At 39.8% G+C, this 16,322-nt stretch overlaps 2 protein-coding genes across 3 annotated transcripts; both read left to right on the forward strand.

Moving 5' to 3' along the window:
- Positions 1 to 175: 175 nt before the first annotated feature.
- On the forward strand, positions 176 to 8,764 carry LOC103715151 (NFATC2-interacting protein). The gene is made up of 6 exons (XM_026807712.2): positions 176 to 320; positions 478 to 553; positions 638 to 702; positions 807 to 970; positions 5,167 to 5,377; positions 8,354 to 8,764. Exons 3-6 carry the CDS (start codon positions 673 to 675, stop codon positions 8,519 to 8,521), a joined length of 573 nt encoding a protein of 190 aa, XP_026663513.1. The 5' UTR covers positions 176 to 320; positions 478 to 553; positions 638 to 672; the 3' UTR covers positions 8,522 to 8,764.
- A 3,150-nt stretch (positions 8,765 to 11,914) lies between these two features.
- Positions 11,915 to 15,404, forward strand: LOC103715174 (zinc finger CCCH domain-containing protein 9-like). Of its 2 annotated transcripts, XM_039131712.1 has the most exons (4): positions 11,915 to 12,162; positions 12,731 to 13,473; positions 13,633 to 13,743; positions 14,166 to 14,552. In XM_039131712.1, exons 2-4 carry the CDS (start codon positions 12,748 to 12,750, stop codon positions 14,211 to 14,213), a joined length of 885 nt encoding a protein of 294 aa, XP_038987640.1. In that variant the 5' UTR covers positions 11,915 to 12,162; positions 12,731 to 12,747; the 3' UTR covers positions 14,214 to 14,552. The 2 variants fall into 2 exon arrangements, with proteins under 2 accessions (XP_038987640.1, XP_038987641.1); XM_039131713.1 differs by lacking the exon at positions 13,633 to 13,743 and having other exon boundaries at positions 14,486 to 15,404.
- Positions 15,405 to 16,322: the final 918 nt, after the last annotated feature.

A 16,322-nucleotide genomic window follows, 5' to 3' on the forward strand; every position in this document is an offset into this window, starting at 1 on the left:
AATCTGATAATTTTACTAAACAGACAATCTAGCTCGATCTACAACAAATTAAAAATAAGTTAAATAGGTTAAATGGTTGAGTATCGCCAACCCTAGATTCAAACAGCAAATTGGATCCGATTTGATCAAATAATAAGTTGGGCTCGGATCTAACATCATAATTCGAAGCCCGATCTGGCCCGACCCGTTTGCAGCGCTCCAAGAACTTGGAGGTGCTTCCCACCAAAACTTCGGCGGCGGCGTCGAAAGCCCGCGGCCATTTCCCATCACCACCGGTTGAAAAAGGATTACAAACAGTTCCCGGCTTTGGTTCAACGAAGGTATCGACGCCAAATAGCCGTCTCCGCCTTCGAACGCTATCAATTCGTTCGTCAATGGTTAATTATTCTCTCTCTGCGTTCCTTCTAGCTAAATTTCTAGGGTTTCTTTTTCTTCTCCCTCACTTCTTCTCTGTTTCTCCTTTAATTCGTTCGGCAGGACGAGCCTGGAGAAGAACTAGAGCCTCTTTTCGATTACAGCCGCGTCCAGCCAGCGGATTTCCCCTACTTCGACGGTCTTCTCTCTCCCTCTCGGTCTTCTTATCGAGATTATACCTTTTTTTGGATTTTTTTTCTCACTTCTAGGGTTTGATTGGCAGATGACGACTTGGATTCCGTTCCAATTTTTCCTGGGATGAAGCGGAAGAAGACAGCTGATCGCACAGTAAGTTGCATCTCGTTCAACTTACGCCTTTTCCCCTTTCGTTTTGTGGATTTTTTCCACTAGATGCTCTCTCTCTCTCTCCCTTTTTGTTTTTGAATTTTGAGGATGGAAAGGTGAAGGAGAGCCGAAAGGATGTGGTTGTTTTAGATGATGATGATGAGAAGGGTGGAAAGGAGAGAGAAGAAGAGGATTGGTTGCCTCCTTCGCCGCAGAGGATCCCCAGTTCAGGATTGGCATTGCAGGAGGATAAGACTCTTCGGGAGCTGAGGTATACTTGAAACAACACTTGTTTTTGTACTTCAAGAATTTTGTATTTTGTCTAGAAAATTAAACTTGGACCTTTTGGTAGTTTCTTATATTATTTTGCTGGGACTGTTTCCCCCGTTTCTTTCGCTTTATTTATACCTTTGTGATGAAGACAGCTTCCTGTATCAAAAGAATTCGTATTCCTTCTTTGAGTTTTTTTGCATGTCTAGGGGACTTTTAGAGGATTGTTCCCTTGATTGGCTGAGTTTATACTGCAACCTATAAGGTATCTACCCGCTAACTGGTCATCTTCATTCAATGGCAAGCCGCTCTTTAATTTCCTTGGTCAGGAAATTTGCCACTGATGTTACGGGATTGATGTCAAGCTGACAGCTGCTAGTAAAATCTGCTCATTCTTTAATGGAGCTTTCTCAACTTTGAGTAGTGTTATATATCTGCCCCAGTTTTTGATGGGAAAAGTCTTGGATGATGATGATGATACGATGATGGATCTTCTTATATTATTTTGCAGTTATAACCACCTGTAGTAATCCAAATTTGTGCCTTTTTCTCGTTTATGGCTGGTAATACCATTAAGGTTGTTAATAATAGAAAACTGTGAGATTTTTTTTTTCTTCTGTTTCCTGTGTAATGCATTCTACTACGGTATGTGGACTGTGGAGTGTTGCGCCTAGGGTGATTTAATTACTTGTATCATTCCCTTTTTGGGGATTTGAAGGATTTTGATGCAATAGTTCAAAGAATTTGCTCAAATTTGTGGAAGCTCAACGAGTGTCTAGAGAATTGTTTCTCTTATTGACAATGAAAAATATTTTAAAATTATTTTAGTGCCTATACTTTTGACCAATCTATAAAAAGAATAAAAAGCCCACCTTTAACACTATTGTAGTGGGTCACACACTTTGTTAGAAGAATTTAACTCTCTAACAATTTTTAGAAACTGTAATCGAAAAGAGATATCCAAGTGGCTAACACATATCTGTCTAAAATACGTACCCGAGATGGATTATCGGAGCTGGATGTGATTATTTAGGTAAAAAATAAGTGAACCCATGAAATATGGTAGTTTTTCCCATTAGTTGTCAAAGATGATACATCTTTTCTAGACATCACCTATTAAAGAAAAATGATTATGCCAGAATCCTTTAAAATGAATAACTGTTGATGGCTATATATTGCTATCAATTATTTTCTTCAATGACCTAACCAGTGATTGAGAAACTTTTATCAAATTTGGTCAAAATTGGTCATTGATGTCGTGGGAATTGCGAACATGATCGCTGGCAAATATATTTAAGAGGACTGCAATGAGTCTATTTCAAGAGCATGTGAACATCAGGCTAGATGAACCTGCTTTCTGAAATAGCATCAAAAAAAGTTGACCTGATTGTGCACGATTGGTTAAAGCAGAGCAACAGTGATCTGGATTCAGATCGAAGGAGAATAACACACCAAGCTGCAGGCTCCTAAAGCATGTCAAGAAGACAGGAGAGACCTAGGGAAGAGATCCAATTCACCTGCTAATCACTTAATCTCATTACATTTTTTTTAATACAGAACTTTATAGTTGAAATTCATTATGAACCTTGCTGCTTACGAACATCATACAAAGTGACATTTCTTTATAAACCCATCTGGTGAAACATGCAACTTAAATATGTAAGCTGGCAGGTATAGCATTATAATATGGGTATTAGGTAGGGTTCTTGGAAAACTACAAAAATTAAACAAAATTTTAGATAATGTGATGTTAAAAATTTATGTTTCTCTTAGAGCCATGAAATGCTTGATGGAGGAGATTAGAGATGTTGGAGCCATGAAATGCTGGATCGAAGAGATTAGAAATGTTACTGTAGTTTTACAATCGCAAGTATAAGAAATTTATTCAGTGTCATTGTGTTTCTAGGTGTCGTTTTCATAGGCACTTCTGGCAGTTTCTCTTTATGTTTATGAGCTGCTAGGCATGCTTCAAAATGTACACAGAATGAGTGCAAAGTGGGTTTTTTTGTGTGTGTGGTACATGGGGGTTTGGGGTACTCTGCAATGCCAAAATGCCTATTGCGCCCTTAATAGTCAACAGAAAACCAGTTTGACACCCATTCCAAGTACATTCTGGAGCACATATAGCATTTTCTTTTATTTATGATAGCTGGCTATTATTAAATGACAAATTTAGCTCTAATTTGAGTACCTCACTTTAAAAACAATAATCAAATGAAGATCAACACGCAGAATCTACCGGCGGGGTGTTGGAATCCACCAACAAATACATTATGAAATAACTACCAAAATGTTAAAAAGCCCCACCAGCCTTTATATAGGCAACATGACAAGAAAAATTTTCTAAAATACCCCTATAGAGGAAAAGACCTAAATACCCACAAATAAGCTCTCTCTCTCTCATAATCCATCACCCAACCAAAGGGTCACCGGGTGGGCTGCCCTCCTGCATCTGGGACTATACATGTACCTGATCGATGATCTAGGGCTGGTGTCCGCACCAGACTTACATTCCAATGCAAACAAGTGAGGCTGTCAAACGGACTGCCAATACGATCTGATCAAATCTTCATGTTTAACAATGTCCATGCTTATATTTCTAATTTACCTTGGTAAATGTCTGACATGCTATAGGTAGTAATGGCATGAATCCTATAGGTCTATTTATGTGAACCTGAGCAAGCCCAAGCAACATTCTCAGTTTATTCGGGCAAAGAGAATTAGGAAGACACCTATACCTCCCAAAATCATATTCTTCTGGACAGATACTATAATAAAATTCTCACCTAGGAAAATCTGGCCAAAGAGTTATCCCCAGCTCCCCTTTGCTGCCAACTTTGCTTGAGATCTCAGGATACCATGGACCACCTGCTGATTGCTCCTCTTGTTCCATTTGGAAATTTTTTGAAGACAAGATCGGAGTCAAGGGCCGGTTGCATTCCCTTAATTGCTTTTGGGGAACCTGGTCTGCTAAGAAAATTCATCCTCACTAGCTACGTGGTTAGGATCCCTTGTTATTTGCTGGTGCTTATGGCTTGACCAAATCAGAGAGTCCTCTCCAACAAAGCCGGTGCAAGGGAAGACCTAATATGTTTGATACGTGAACTTTTTGTGGGACTGGACTTTGTCTGTCCCTAACAGACCTGCTAAGTCCATTACTTGTATCTCTTCTCTCCCCATCCCAACTCAACTTCCTCTGGGTCTTTTCTTTTCCTTTCTGAGTATTTTTTGTAGCTATTTCATTTTCTTAATGAATGTTGGGTGGGTTTTTCCCTCCCTTTCTATTAGAGAGAGACTGCTTTACTTCATTAACCCTGCAAGGAAGCTCTAATTTCAGGTTTGATTAGCCTTAAGGTCACCTTTAGAAGTGTTATAAGAATTTGATTAACATATTATTGGAATTATTCTTCAATACTAATAAATATGTAAAATTCATATCATGTTTAAATGTACAATTAGGCATATCTCCAAAATTTGACCCTCAATTTTTGAGTATTCAGATTGATAAAAAAGAATTCGAAAAGAGAAAAAAGTGACTTTGAGGCATCTGAGATTTACATTGTGCCTTGCATATGTGCTTCGAAGCAATTGGCATCCTTAAGTGTTTATAGACATGAAGACTTTAGATTTGGAACTACCAGTTGGTCTCATATGTCATGTCATTGATGACACTGTGCTCTAATTAGAATAACACTTACAGGATGAAAACCAACTGGTAGTTCCAAATCTAAAGTCTCATATCTACTCCTTGGTCAATCATATCTACTTATGGAAATTTCAGATTGAACTTATTTTTGTTTATGTGATCATCAGTCAGTTTGTTTAAGTTCTCATATCTACTCCTTGGTCAATCATTTAACTCATGATACTACGAGCAATTTTAATTATGATGTAACCTGCCAAAATATATATGTTCTTGTTTAATTGTTTTTGCAATACACTGTAATTAATTTATAGATTTAGATTCCTGGCATGGAAAATGTAAATTTGTGTATATAATAATCTCCAATAAAATATTTATACTCGTTATGGGATCTGTTTCTAATATTTGAACTCATTCAGCATGATGTTTAAAGAAAATAGATATTTGATGCAACAATCTCAATTCAGCATTGTGGCTGAATGATGATATTGGATCAAATTGTAATTCGTAACTTGCCATAATGATGTAACTGATTAATATTCCCTGTAATTTAGATTACAGAAGCAGGAGTTGGCATCATTAGCTCAATCAGCTCAGGATGTGTTGAGAGCAGTAATGGAGTCTGCCAAAACAGAACTTAGTAGTTCTGGAAAACCTTTTCCAGAAGTCAAAGCGAGTCAACCATCAAAACCACAAGTTGAAAGGAAAAAAATTATTATATCTATTCAGGGCAAGGATGGACAAAAGCAGTTCCGCGTGTATTCGGTACTACTTTCAACACAGTTCTATGTTAACTTCAGTTCTACATTTCTATCTAGAGTTGTATATTTTTAGGACTCATTATATATTCTGAAGCTTGATAGAAGGGCCCAGATTTTATCACATATGCATTAGACTTGTTTACAATCTCTTGATTATATTGAAAGAAAGAGATCTCATGCTGTTAGAATTAATATCTAGTGATATTGTTGGTAATTGTGGACAACTTTGTAGGATACATGTTAATGGATCTTCATGCTGGGTCCTAGTTCTGGTCTCATTGAACTCAAATTTTTTGGTAGTAGCAGACAAATGTTATGTACTCCAGCTACACTGCAACAATTTTTTTTCTCAAGTGTGCTTTAATGTCAGAGTCTACTGCAAGAATACAGCTCTTGTGTATAGGTTGATGTTGGACCAATAGGAGGGCCAGCTTGTATATGATGATGGACCTTAAGTTATTATATTATAGATTTTGATTGAAAGTTACTACTTGCTGTTCAATGTCAGAAGTCAAGACAGAAATGAGTGATTTTTGTGGATTAAGGAAATAGGGAAACTTTCTAAGTCTGCCCTATTGTTTTGAAATGGGATTTGATAGATTTCTCTAGAAGCTTCAGGGCTTTTAGAGAGGGTTTTTGGGGGTGATATAATGTCGAATTTCAAGTAACAGCGAAGATTTCTGCAAAACTTGATGCTATAGTTCTACTTTAATATATCTAGTTAGTAAAGAGGGTTCAACACTAAGGAAAAAGGCTCTCTAGAATTCTTATAGAATCAAAAGTAAAAGAGTTGGGTCAAAAAATTGATCAGTCTTGATATATCTATCGATCTAATCTGTGGTGCAACAAATTGATACTGAAAGAGAAAAGTATTATGGAATAGTAATGAAGTGAGGCAAATAGTGAGAAAGAAGAAAGGAAAGGAGTTACTAGGGAGAAGAGAGAATAGCTGAACCTAAACATTTTTGTTTTCCTTGATCAAACTCCAATGTGTTGTCATTATTAGTTACATCTTTGGACTACTGACATTTTTTTCTCGCTCCATACATTTTTTTCCCTTTGGTTCATCTGGGTTACATCTATATATGCTTTAACACTTATTACATTAATTTTATATGATGTACTATGAACTGCTGATGTTACATGATGGGGACATGAATCCTTCTATCCATCGCAGTTGTTTCTAGCATTGGTTACAAAATCAGATGCAGGGTTCAGAAAAAGTTGTAGACCAATGACTTATGACCATACTGGACTTCCATGTTGGTTGGCAGTCCTAAAATTTTTACCAAAATGCAAATCCATGTTTGTGAAATCAGGAACTTCTGTGTGTATAAAATTTGAGATTTCCTTTTTATCATTATTACTATTCATCTTGAACTTGGTGTTCACCAAACTTTCCAATCCTTCTTCCTAGTTTGTTGTTTAACTGAATATTAATTAAATTGTTGACATCACACCATAATGCTTTTTCTTGTATTTTTAGTAAATGTTCTTCTTGCTTTAGGCATTCATGCTTGTCTTTTTTTTGCTGAAAATTCATGCTTGTTCCTATAGGTGGTGTTTGGTGATCCTCATCTCGGGTTCATCCGATCCTTGGTGATCTAAGATCACCGCTTTTGGTATGCTGTATTCTATCCACGGATAACTTGTCTAGTATTCCACGGAAATCCAAATTCACGTAATACCAAAACTATTTCTAATATGTTCCATAAAAATATATTCATGGATCATATAAGTATATTATGATAAAATATTAACATGTTTATTAATATTATAAATTATTAATATAATTCATAAAAATATATTTATTAATCCTAAAAGATATATTTATTGTTATTATAGAACTAATATTTTTATTTATACTTGTAATATATTAAACAATTGCATTATATAAATATAAAGTGCAATAATATATTTCTATTACAATTTGAAATTATTATTGAATAATAATATGAAATAATATGATTAATAATATATTATAATATAATATATTATCATACATACAATATATGTAAAATCAATATAATATAATATATATATATATATATAAGATTGATATAATATATTAACAGTATATTGATATACCAATTTTTTCTGCTAGACTAAGAGGCATTTTTGTCTCCAAATCTTAGTCCAAGATCACCGCCTTAGGTGATTTTGGATACCTGACCTCAAGGACAGGTATTCCATCACTAGGTTGGACGGTGATTTAAGAAGTAGGAGTGATTTGGGATCATTGCCATATAGGATCACTTTGGTGCAACCAAACACGGTGATCTCATCATCTCTATCCGCATCATCCTTGATCTTGGGATGATCACCCTATACCAAACACCCCCATAAAGTTTGTCCATAGCTGATATTTTGTGCTTCATGTTCTTATAATTGTCATATCTTGATGAAAATATTTGATATTTCAGTCATAACTTATTATCTCATTGTGTATGTCTGCTTGTGTTGGGGCAGGGTATAGTTGCGCTCTTTGTATGTAGGTGGGGTGAAGTTGGGCTTCAATACTTTTTCATTTGTCCCATCCCTCGTTTTTAACAGTCAAGCAAATCTACATTTATATCTCAAAAATATTTGTGGAGAGCTGAGCTACACAAGCAAACAATTGGCCAAATACTCTGGCAAATCTTTAATCCCATGAATGGAAGTTCTGCCTGTAAAGGGCCTACCAACAGGCATGTGGCCTTTTATTCCAAACATGAATTACTTCGGTTCTGATTGAAATTGTCATGGATAGGCAAAATTGTATAGTTATGTCAATTACTTGTTGCAGAACTAAAAAAATTGTATGTTTCTTTCTCGTCATGCATGGTTGTTGTTGTTTTTTCCATGTTCATGTTAAGATGGATTCTTTATTGTCTTCAATCTTCATGCTTTAGAGCTTCAATTGTTTGTTCAGTGACTTGATGCTCTTTTACTCCCCTAAAGCTGATAACCTTTATAATAAATAAATTATTGTTAATTGAAGGATGACAAGTTTGAGAGGCTCTTTAAGATGTATGCTGAGAAGGCTCAGCTCAAGCTAGAAAACTTGGTCTTTTGTTTTGATGGGGATAAAGTCAGTCCCGCAGAAACACCAGAAGGCCTTGGCTTGGAGAACGATGACATGCTTGAAGTTTATGTGAAGTCACATTAGAGTTTTAAAATTTGCCTGTAACAAGTTGCTTCCCTATTTTGCAATGTAGATGTCATGCTAACTTGGAAAATTTTTGGGGTCACAGTCCCCCAAATTTAGTGTTGAATTTTGGGGTTTTTGTCCTCTTTCTTTTCTTTTTGGGTATAATATCTTTTGTATATCAATGACAATGATAGGAAAAAAATTGGAACAGTGTTTATTGAAATGGCAGTTAATATTTTCGTTTTGTGAAGCAAAAAAGAAGTATATCAGTTTCTCCTCTTTCGATGCGCAGTTCTTGACATTGCAACAACATATTCATATTTCTCTAGTTTTTCATTCTTGGTTTCAAGCTTAATGATGACTGGTCTGGAGTAATCCATTTGTGATAAAAGAAAGGCGTATGGAGTACGCTAGTCCGTCACAAAAGATGTACATAATAATTGGAGCTTTCCAGCGTGAACATAATACTTGTTCAGTTTCTGAGATGGTAAGATTCTTTCTTGAATGTTATGTTATGTTTATGCGTATGATTTCAACAGATAAAATCAATTTCATGCCAGTCTTAGCAGAGGTTTGTTCCGTGTCCGAGCGATTAGTTCTAGCTGGTACTTCACATGCTTTAACTTTTGGGCTAGAAAACATTCAGTTGGAAATGTCTTCATTTAAGCTCTCCAAACTGCAGGTCGAAACAGATTTCAGGCTTCTACTACAGATGTTTTGTATGAGCGAACAGAGACTCATTGGAGATGTGGTTATTAATTATTTTCCCAGCTGCTGTGAGTTCATCAGTTAATTGTTAGCAGCACGATTAGACGATATATAAATGTGGTCAAGCATGTAATCTCTCTCTCTCTCTCTCTCTATGCGCACGCGCCTATGCGTGCAAGTTTGCGCATGCGTGCGACTAGTTTGCGCATGCATGCGTGTTTGGTGGTGAAGATGAAAGCTCTCACTGAGGTTGACTGTTAAGTTGTGTTTTAAGTGAGCTTGGTATTGGTTCATTCGGCAAAATTTAGTTCCAGATTCAGGTTTTCTTCACATTGCAAGCGAGATTTTCTGAACTTCTCGTGCTTGAGCATCATGCGACCTTCACCTATCACTGTTCACAAAAGAATTTTCAGCACAACACCCATCGTTTTACATTAAAATCTGAGCAGTACGTGTGTGATTTAATAACAGTGAGTCACCTGTGGTTCGATCCAACTAGGCAAGCAGGGTGCATTTTAATATGGGATTCTGTTTCAACTTAATGGAAATTTTCAATTCACGGAAGGCACAGATTAACATTGGCTGTGCACAGCGCGGTGCAGAGCGATTGAATTGTAGCCTCCGATTGATCAGGTGAAGTAAGGTCAAAACATATGATGGTGGAAATATAAAAATAAGTATAGAAAACTTTTATAACAAATAATTACGAGAAAGCTCATCACATATGGTCAAGCTTGGTGGTCTTTTAAGGAACTGTACCCCATATTATTGTGTTGTGAGTTTTAATGCCCCTTTCTTTACTGATAATATGCCCCTTTCTCTTTTATTGAGGTGCTTTAGTTAGAAAACTATATATGAGCGCAATATTGGACGCAAACACCAGCTCATATTGGTCCTAGTCGCAGTATAATGCGTGCATTGCCAAATTCCTAAACTAAGGTCTTAGACTTATAAAAGCGTGGTTAAACATTATGTTAGACTTATAAATGTGGTCATTGTGATTAAACAATATGATAGGCTTATAAGTCTCCCCCTTTTTTGTGGCTAGAATCACTTCTAGTGATGCCCGATATCAACTTTCTGAAAATGACCTCAATTTTTTTCCACAAATCTGACCTCCAAAATCCATGTATTGCTACTCAGGCAATGTACGAAGTCTTACATCTACTGATGTTGAAGACCTACGTTAACTGTATGCAATCAATCCGTCGCTCTCGCCTTTCGTTATTGTTGAAGTTCTCATAACTGAACTGATTGGAATTGGTAAACAATGCACCTAAAATTCGCTTAGGCGTCACACAAGCACCCCATTCTCCACAAGGCAATGTATCTCCCCCTCCTCGCCCTGACCACATCCCCTGTTTAACTCCGAACAGAGGGCAGTCTTCTCCACCAATCATTAGCCAATGCTGAACCCAACTCGCATGGGACCCGCAACCTTTTAATCTTCATCTCTTCTTTTCCCTCGTTTGAGTTGAAGCACGAAGCTGCCCCCATGGAAGTGGTTCGAGCGAGATGGGCCTGAGTTAGTTAAAGATTTGACGAGGAAGCAAACATAATGGCCCCATCCTTTTCTCTTCTGCTCTTTAATGGCTAGCTCCGGAATACAATGGTAGCTCAAAGGTCAGAACCTTCCAAGCAAAGCAAACATAATCATAAGGTGACCCCACTCCCTAACCACAGAGGCCTTACGTGCCCAAACTCTCCCAAGATAGCTCCACCAGGCCCTTCTCCTGTCCCTTCTCTACGATATGTAGCTGGTTCTCCCTTCCCAAGTTCTGATATACTGAGTACTTCAATCGTCTGCTATCAGATCCTACTCATTTCTAGAGATAAAGGATTTACAACACAGCTTTCCCGTACGCAGCGCCCGAGTTAGTAATCACATCTGGAAGAACTCAAAATGTTTCAAACTGCAATGATGATGATCACTAGCTATTATTTCAGAAAGTAACAATGGTAACTCATATATTGTAATATCAAGTTTTACATAAACTGAACCTGCTTTATCTTATGAATAGTGGATCCAAAGCTATATTTTTAAATACCAAAGCCTCCAAAGTGCTGTAACAGCCATTCTAGCGTTAGTTCTGGTATAGCGTTGGTGAAACTTGGGTGGGGATCCAGAGGGCGTGAATAGGTAAATGAGGTGATTTGCTATTTACGGCCACGAGAAGCCGGCAGAAGCTGACAGAATCCGATTCCCTTCCACTGGAGACGTGACTTCGACTATCATGTGCCTTTTTTTTTTTTTTTCCCCTCTCTATTTCCTCCAATTTTTCCCTTCTGCATATAAAAAATTAAAAAATTAAAATATTCTTGGTCACGATATAAAATTAAAACAAGTACAGCGCTAATAATTCGTAATAATGAGCACAGGATCAGATGGTGAGGGCTCTCTCGATCACGGCCGTCCATTCATCACAGGGTTGCATGCCCCGCCATTTCCTGACCGTGGGCCCCACGCGTTCGACGGTACTGATCGAAATGCTGCCCTTTATGAACTCCGCACGGTCGTTCGCGAGCGTGGGGCAATTCTAGGAATGGCAAGACCCAGGAGACCCCCCATACCGAGTTACCAAAATGCCCAGAGCTTGGCCATTGGCTAGAGAACTGCCAGCGAGGGCATTATAGTAAACTAAGCCAGAAATTCAGTTACGCCACGTCGGCGTGCCGTGATTTCGTCTGATGTCCGAAGGGAAGGAGAGGAGGGGAGAAGACGGAGCGGGACGTCAAGAACTCTCTCTCTCTCTCTGGAATTCCGTTATGAATTCCGTCGCGACGGTTTTGAGGCGTCGGTCTCCTTGGCGCCGAGCATGCTCCCACTACTCTCCCGTCTCCCCCTATATATACTCCCTCTCTTCCCAATTCTTGAAACCCTCCCCTCTTTCTCTCGTCTCCCTTCTCTCTTCTCTTCTCAGCTAGCTCTCTCTCTCTCTCTCTTGGTTTAGGTGAGCTGCCGGAGAGCCATCTAGAATTAAATTCTCGATGAGATTTAGCTATTTCTACTGATTTTTACGTCATTTTTATGAAGAATTCTGGTTTTATATCACGATCTCTAGCTGATACTATCCATCTGCGTCTCGGATCGCACCTACAATGCAGTTTATTTGATGATTTTGCTGTTGCTTTGAGTATTAATGGATGATCGGATCATCTCCGATGTTACATGAAGAGCAGCGTGGATGAGCTCTCCTTTCCGTTTTCTATTGTTTTTATTAGCATCTGATTAGCTTGAGAGTTATCTGTGTTTCTTGCGTTCTATTAGATCCACGAGCTTTTGCTGATTTCTTCGTTGAACTGAATCAATTTTCTTCCATTTGATCTAAAAATATTGGATCGTATTATGGGTAGGCTCTTAGTAAATAACATGCAGGATTTCTTTTTCTCCTTTCCGATTTTTTTTAGTGGAGTTCTCGGTGAATGACCATCAATCGCTTCTATGCAAAAAGTGTTGATCCAGATTTTATTTGATTTTTCTTGATTTCTTTTGCGATTTTTTACTGTCTCCATCGGCAGAGACTCTGGCCGACAGGATGCAGCAGGAGCTGGTGACTCCCACCAATGGCGAACGACTGAGGTCTGCCATCGGATCCGCGCCGTTCCTATCTCCAGATCAGCGGCTATCCTCTCCCCCGTACTTCGCCAACGGTGGAGATTTCTTTTGGCCCTATACGTCGGTTATCTCACCGACGGAGGGGACTCCGACTCGCGTGACTCCTCTCTCCGGCTCCGCGTCCGTGTCGCTCACCCCCTCCTCCGTCTCCTTCGACGAGGAGGACCCCGCCGCGACCGAGAACCGCCTCTACCTCGCCCGCCTCACCCTTCAGTACCAAGAGATCGCGGAGCGCTACGAACTGTGCCTCTCCCACCTCCAGGACGCGGCCCAGGAAGCGGAGGCCCTCCGGCAGGAGAACGCGAAACTCCGAATCTCCAACGGCGAGCTCGCCAAGCGCCTGAGCCTCCTGTCCGATAAGCAGAGCCACCGGATTGCGTCCATCGCCGCCGGCGAACACCCTGCTCTGTCGATCGTGGACGAGTTCCGCCGCCTCCGCGTCGGGGACCTGCCGGCGGAGACGAGCCCGACGAGCGTGCTGGCTTTCCAGGAGAACCGGTTCGCGAGGCGGACCGCGGAGAAGCGGGTCCTGATGCCCAAGAGCATCTCCGTCAGGTCCAGCGGGTATCTCAAGCTGAACCAGGCCGGGTCGGCCGCCAACCGCAACGGCCGGCTTCGCGTCTCCAGCCCGGTCATGCTCGGTTCGGTGAGTCCCGTTGCACCATCCACCTCCGCACTAAAGCTTTCTTGCGGATCAAGTTAAATTAGTTACAATTATTTCATGTAGGAATGAAATCCCCACGAGGAAATGATCAGATGAGTACAATATTTCTTTCTTTTTTTAATACTATCCGTCCATTCACAGTCGAACGGCTCATCTGATCGTTTTCTCGGGACCCCAACGAGCGAAGCTCTGGTACATGGGGAACAACAAGCATCGCTCCCTGAAGCACGGCTCCTGAAGCCAGCATGCTCGGTCAGTCTGAATAACGGTCGTTATCCCAGCATTTTTATGTCAATTCGCTCAAGGGTTAGAATAATTAATCTTCTTTGGCGACGCCAGCCGTTGGCATGCATTTTATATAGATCTCCATTTCAATCTCTTTCCTTCATTAATTTATTTATACGGAGTAGTTATGCATGTTCCAACGGTTGATATTGCCAAGGAAGATAGATATTTCACACAAATCCTTTATATAATATATTAAAACTTTCATATCTGTTTGAAAATAATATATGTTACTGTTAGATTGCGACGTGACTTTGTGCCCTAAAAATTCTGTTATTATATGTCATTTTTTATTTATTAGTGGTTATTAACAAATTAAAAAAATCCAGACGCAGCACTGCCCAAATAACGGCCGTTAATTATATTAAAATGGTAAATAATTGTTTCAGACGAGTCCGTCAAAACAGGATGGCGGCGTTATTAGGAACTGCCATTGATGGACCTGTGCGGTGGACGGCAACAGATGGCTATACCATCAAATTTCTTGCTGAGATGTGACATCTGATGAGAATTGAAGTCCATGCAATGGACGGTTCAGATTGCTCTGTTGATAAACCAGAAATACTTTTTTTTTATGATAGTAGGCGGTATAAAGCTTGCTTATGGATTTCTCTGTCCGTCTTAAAATTTGTTTGCCAGGCTGATTGTTGATTTATCTATATGAATTTGTTGCTGCTGTTGTATTGTAACTATTATTTAATGGGAGCAGCAGCGGGTTTACGTGGGCGGGGGGAGCAAGAAGAAGGGGGAAAGAGGTGGAGAGGAGGACGAAGAGGGTTGGGAAGCGCTGGAGCTGGAGGTGTACAACCAAGGGATGTTCAAGACGGAGCTGTGCAACAAGTGGGAGGAGAGCGGGGAGTGCCCCTACGGCGAGAACTGCCAGTTTGCCCACGGCATCGCCGAGCTCCGCCCCGTTATCCGCCACCCCCGCTACAAGACCGAGGTCTGCCGCATGATCCTCGCCGGTGACACTTGCCCCTACGGCCACCGCTGCCACTTCCGCCACGCCCTCTCCCCCTCCGACCGCTTCTTCCTCCATCCTTCCCAATAATTCGTATCTACTATGATCATCAAAAGTAATATTAAACAAAACCAGCAAAATCCCGAAAATTTCCGCCTTGATCTCCCCATCTCAAGGAGAAGGAAAAAAGAATAACAACAATTCAGACAGTGGTGAGGCCATGTGAATATATATCGAGGAGACCATTAATGTGGAGGTAGGTACATAAAGCAAGGGATTCCCACAACGGAACGCAATACTTGAGTTAATTTGTTCTGTATATATCCCTTCTGATGATGATGATAACTATATTATGTATGAGTAGCAATAATTAATGATGAACGATGATAAATATCTTAGGAGAAGTGTTTGCTAAGGGTAGGTAAGGGTGTATAGCTCGGCCACCAGGAAGTTTATTTTCTCACTTCTATATATTCCATTACTCTGGTTTCCGTTTCTATCACATGCTGATTATGGCTCCTGCTAGATAGTGGAGAAGCAAGATGGCAGGCTGTGTTTCTCACGTGTTCTTTGTTTTCATTTAATTTTTCTAATTACTCCAACGTCTCCACCAACTTCTTGTAATGATGGAGAGACATGGCTAATCTTACAAAAAAATATATTTCCCAATGATGCCCCTTGTCTGCCCGTGGTACTTAATTTAGTCTGTGTTATTGAGAATAGAGGAAAATTAATTTACTGTTCCTCAATCCGTGCCGTTTGGTGCAAAATGTTGGATGACGTTCAGCTGTTCTAGCGATGACTGATGAGGTCTTATGCACGTACTTGTGGATCACCAGGCTGGTCCACCACGACCGGTTTAAACCACGCTGCACTAATCTAGGCCCTAAAATGTGAAATGGGCCTATGTTAAAGTTTGGACCTGACATCAGCCTAGGATCTCTGGTCAAACGGACGAAGACATCCTTGCTCCCAGATTGAACACGTAGGAGGATAAAAACAGTTGCTGTTTGTATTTTATTTGCACGGATTTAGTGCTAGCAGAGTATAAGTTTAAAAAACCTTACGGGCTACAGACAGTTTGGTACGAGAATTCAGAACCAATAAGGAGTATCCAGTTCATTTTTGCTTCAAAACTGAAGGGACCTACATGTATTTTAGTCCAAGCATTGACACAAAGGGATCAGGTAAGAAGGAGAATGGCCCGAAGTAAGTCCAACTTGGGATCATAGTTGATACGTTCTGCAGTAGCAATGAGACTTTTAAACGGCAGTATAATTGTTACCCTGCTCCATTTCATGTAGGGCCGCAAAGGAGCCGGCCCCTTTATAACAGCTCCAACTTGGAAAATCCGTCATCGAACGGCTCATGCAGCTACTTTTGTTTTATTTAAAAGTGAACTATGCTCCGGAGATTGATCCATATGTTTACTCAAAGTTCATCTTAACATATATGAAGTTAAGAACCTGAATATACCGGTCCTTTTGTTTGTACCAATGCCTCGTTTAAGGCAGGAGACAACTGGTACACGCCAATCCGAAGATCAAGCCAACATATGTGTTATATTTAGGAATCACAAACAACA

Source organism: Phoenix dactylifera, chromosome 11, assembly GCF_009389715.1.
Source record: "Phoenix dactylifera cultivar Barhee BC4 chromosome 11, palm_55x_up_171113_PBpolish2nd_filt_p, whole genome shotgun sequence".
Classification (NCBI taxonomy): Eukaryota; Viridiplantae; Streptophyta; class Magnoliopsida; order Arecales; family Arecaceae; genus Phoenix; species Phoenix dactylifera.

Excerpts from the sequence above, each read along its gene's own strand:
- LOC103715174 (XM_039131713.1), top strand. The coding sequence starts at position 12,748 with ATGCAGCAGGAGCTGGTGACTCCCACCAATGGCGAACGACTGAGGTCT. Across the intron at positions 13,474-14,485 it reads GCCCGGTCATGCTCGGTTCG|CAGCGGGTTTACGTGGGCGG; the intron begins GTGAGTCCCGTT and ends TAATGGGAGCAG.
- LOC103715151 (XM_026807712.2), top strand. The coding sequence starts at position 673 with ATGAAGCGGAAGAAGACAGCTGATCGCACA. Across the intron at positions 703-806 it reads AGAAGACAGCTGATCGCACA|GATGGAAAGGTGAAGGAGAG; the intron begins GTAAGTTGCATC and ends TTGAATTTTGAG. Across the intron at positions 5,378-8,353 it reads AGCAGTTCCGCGTGTATTCG|GATGACAAGTTTGAGAGGCT; the intron begins GTACTACTTTCA and ends TGTTAATTGAAG.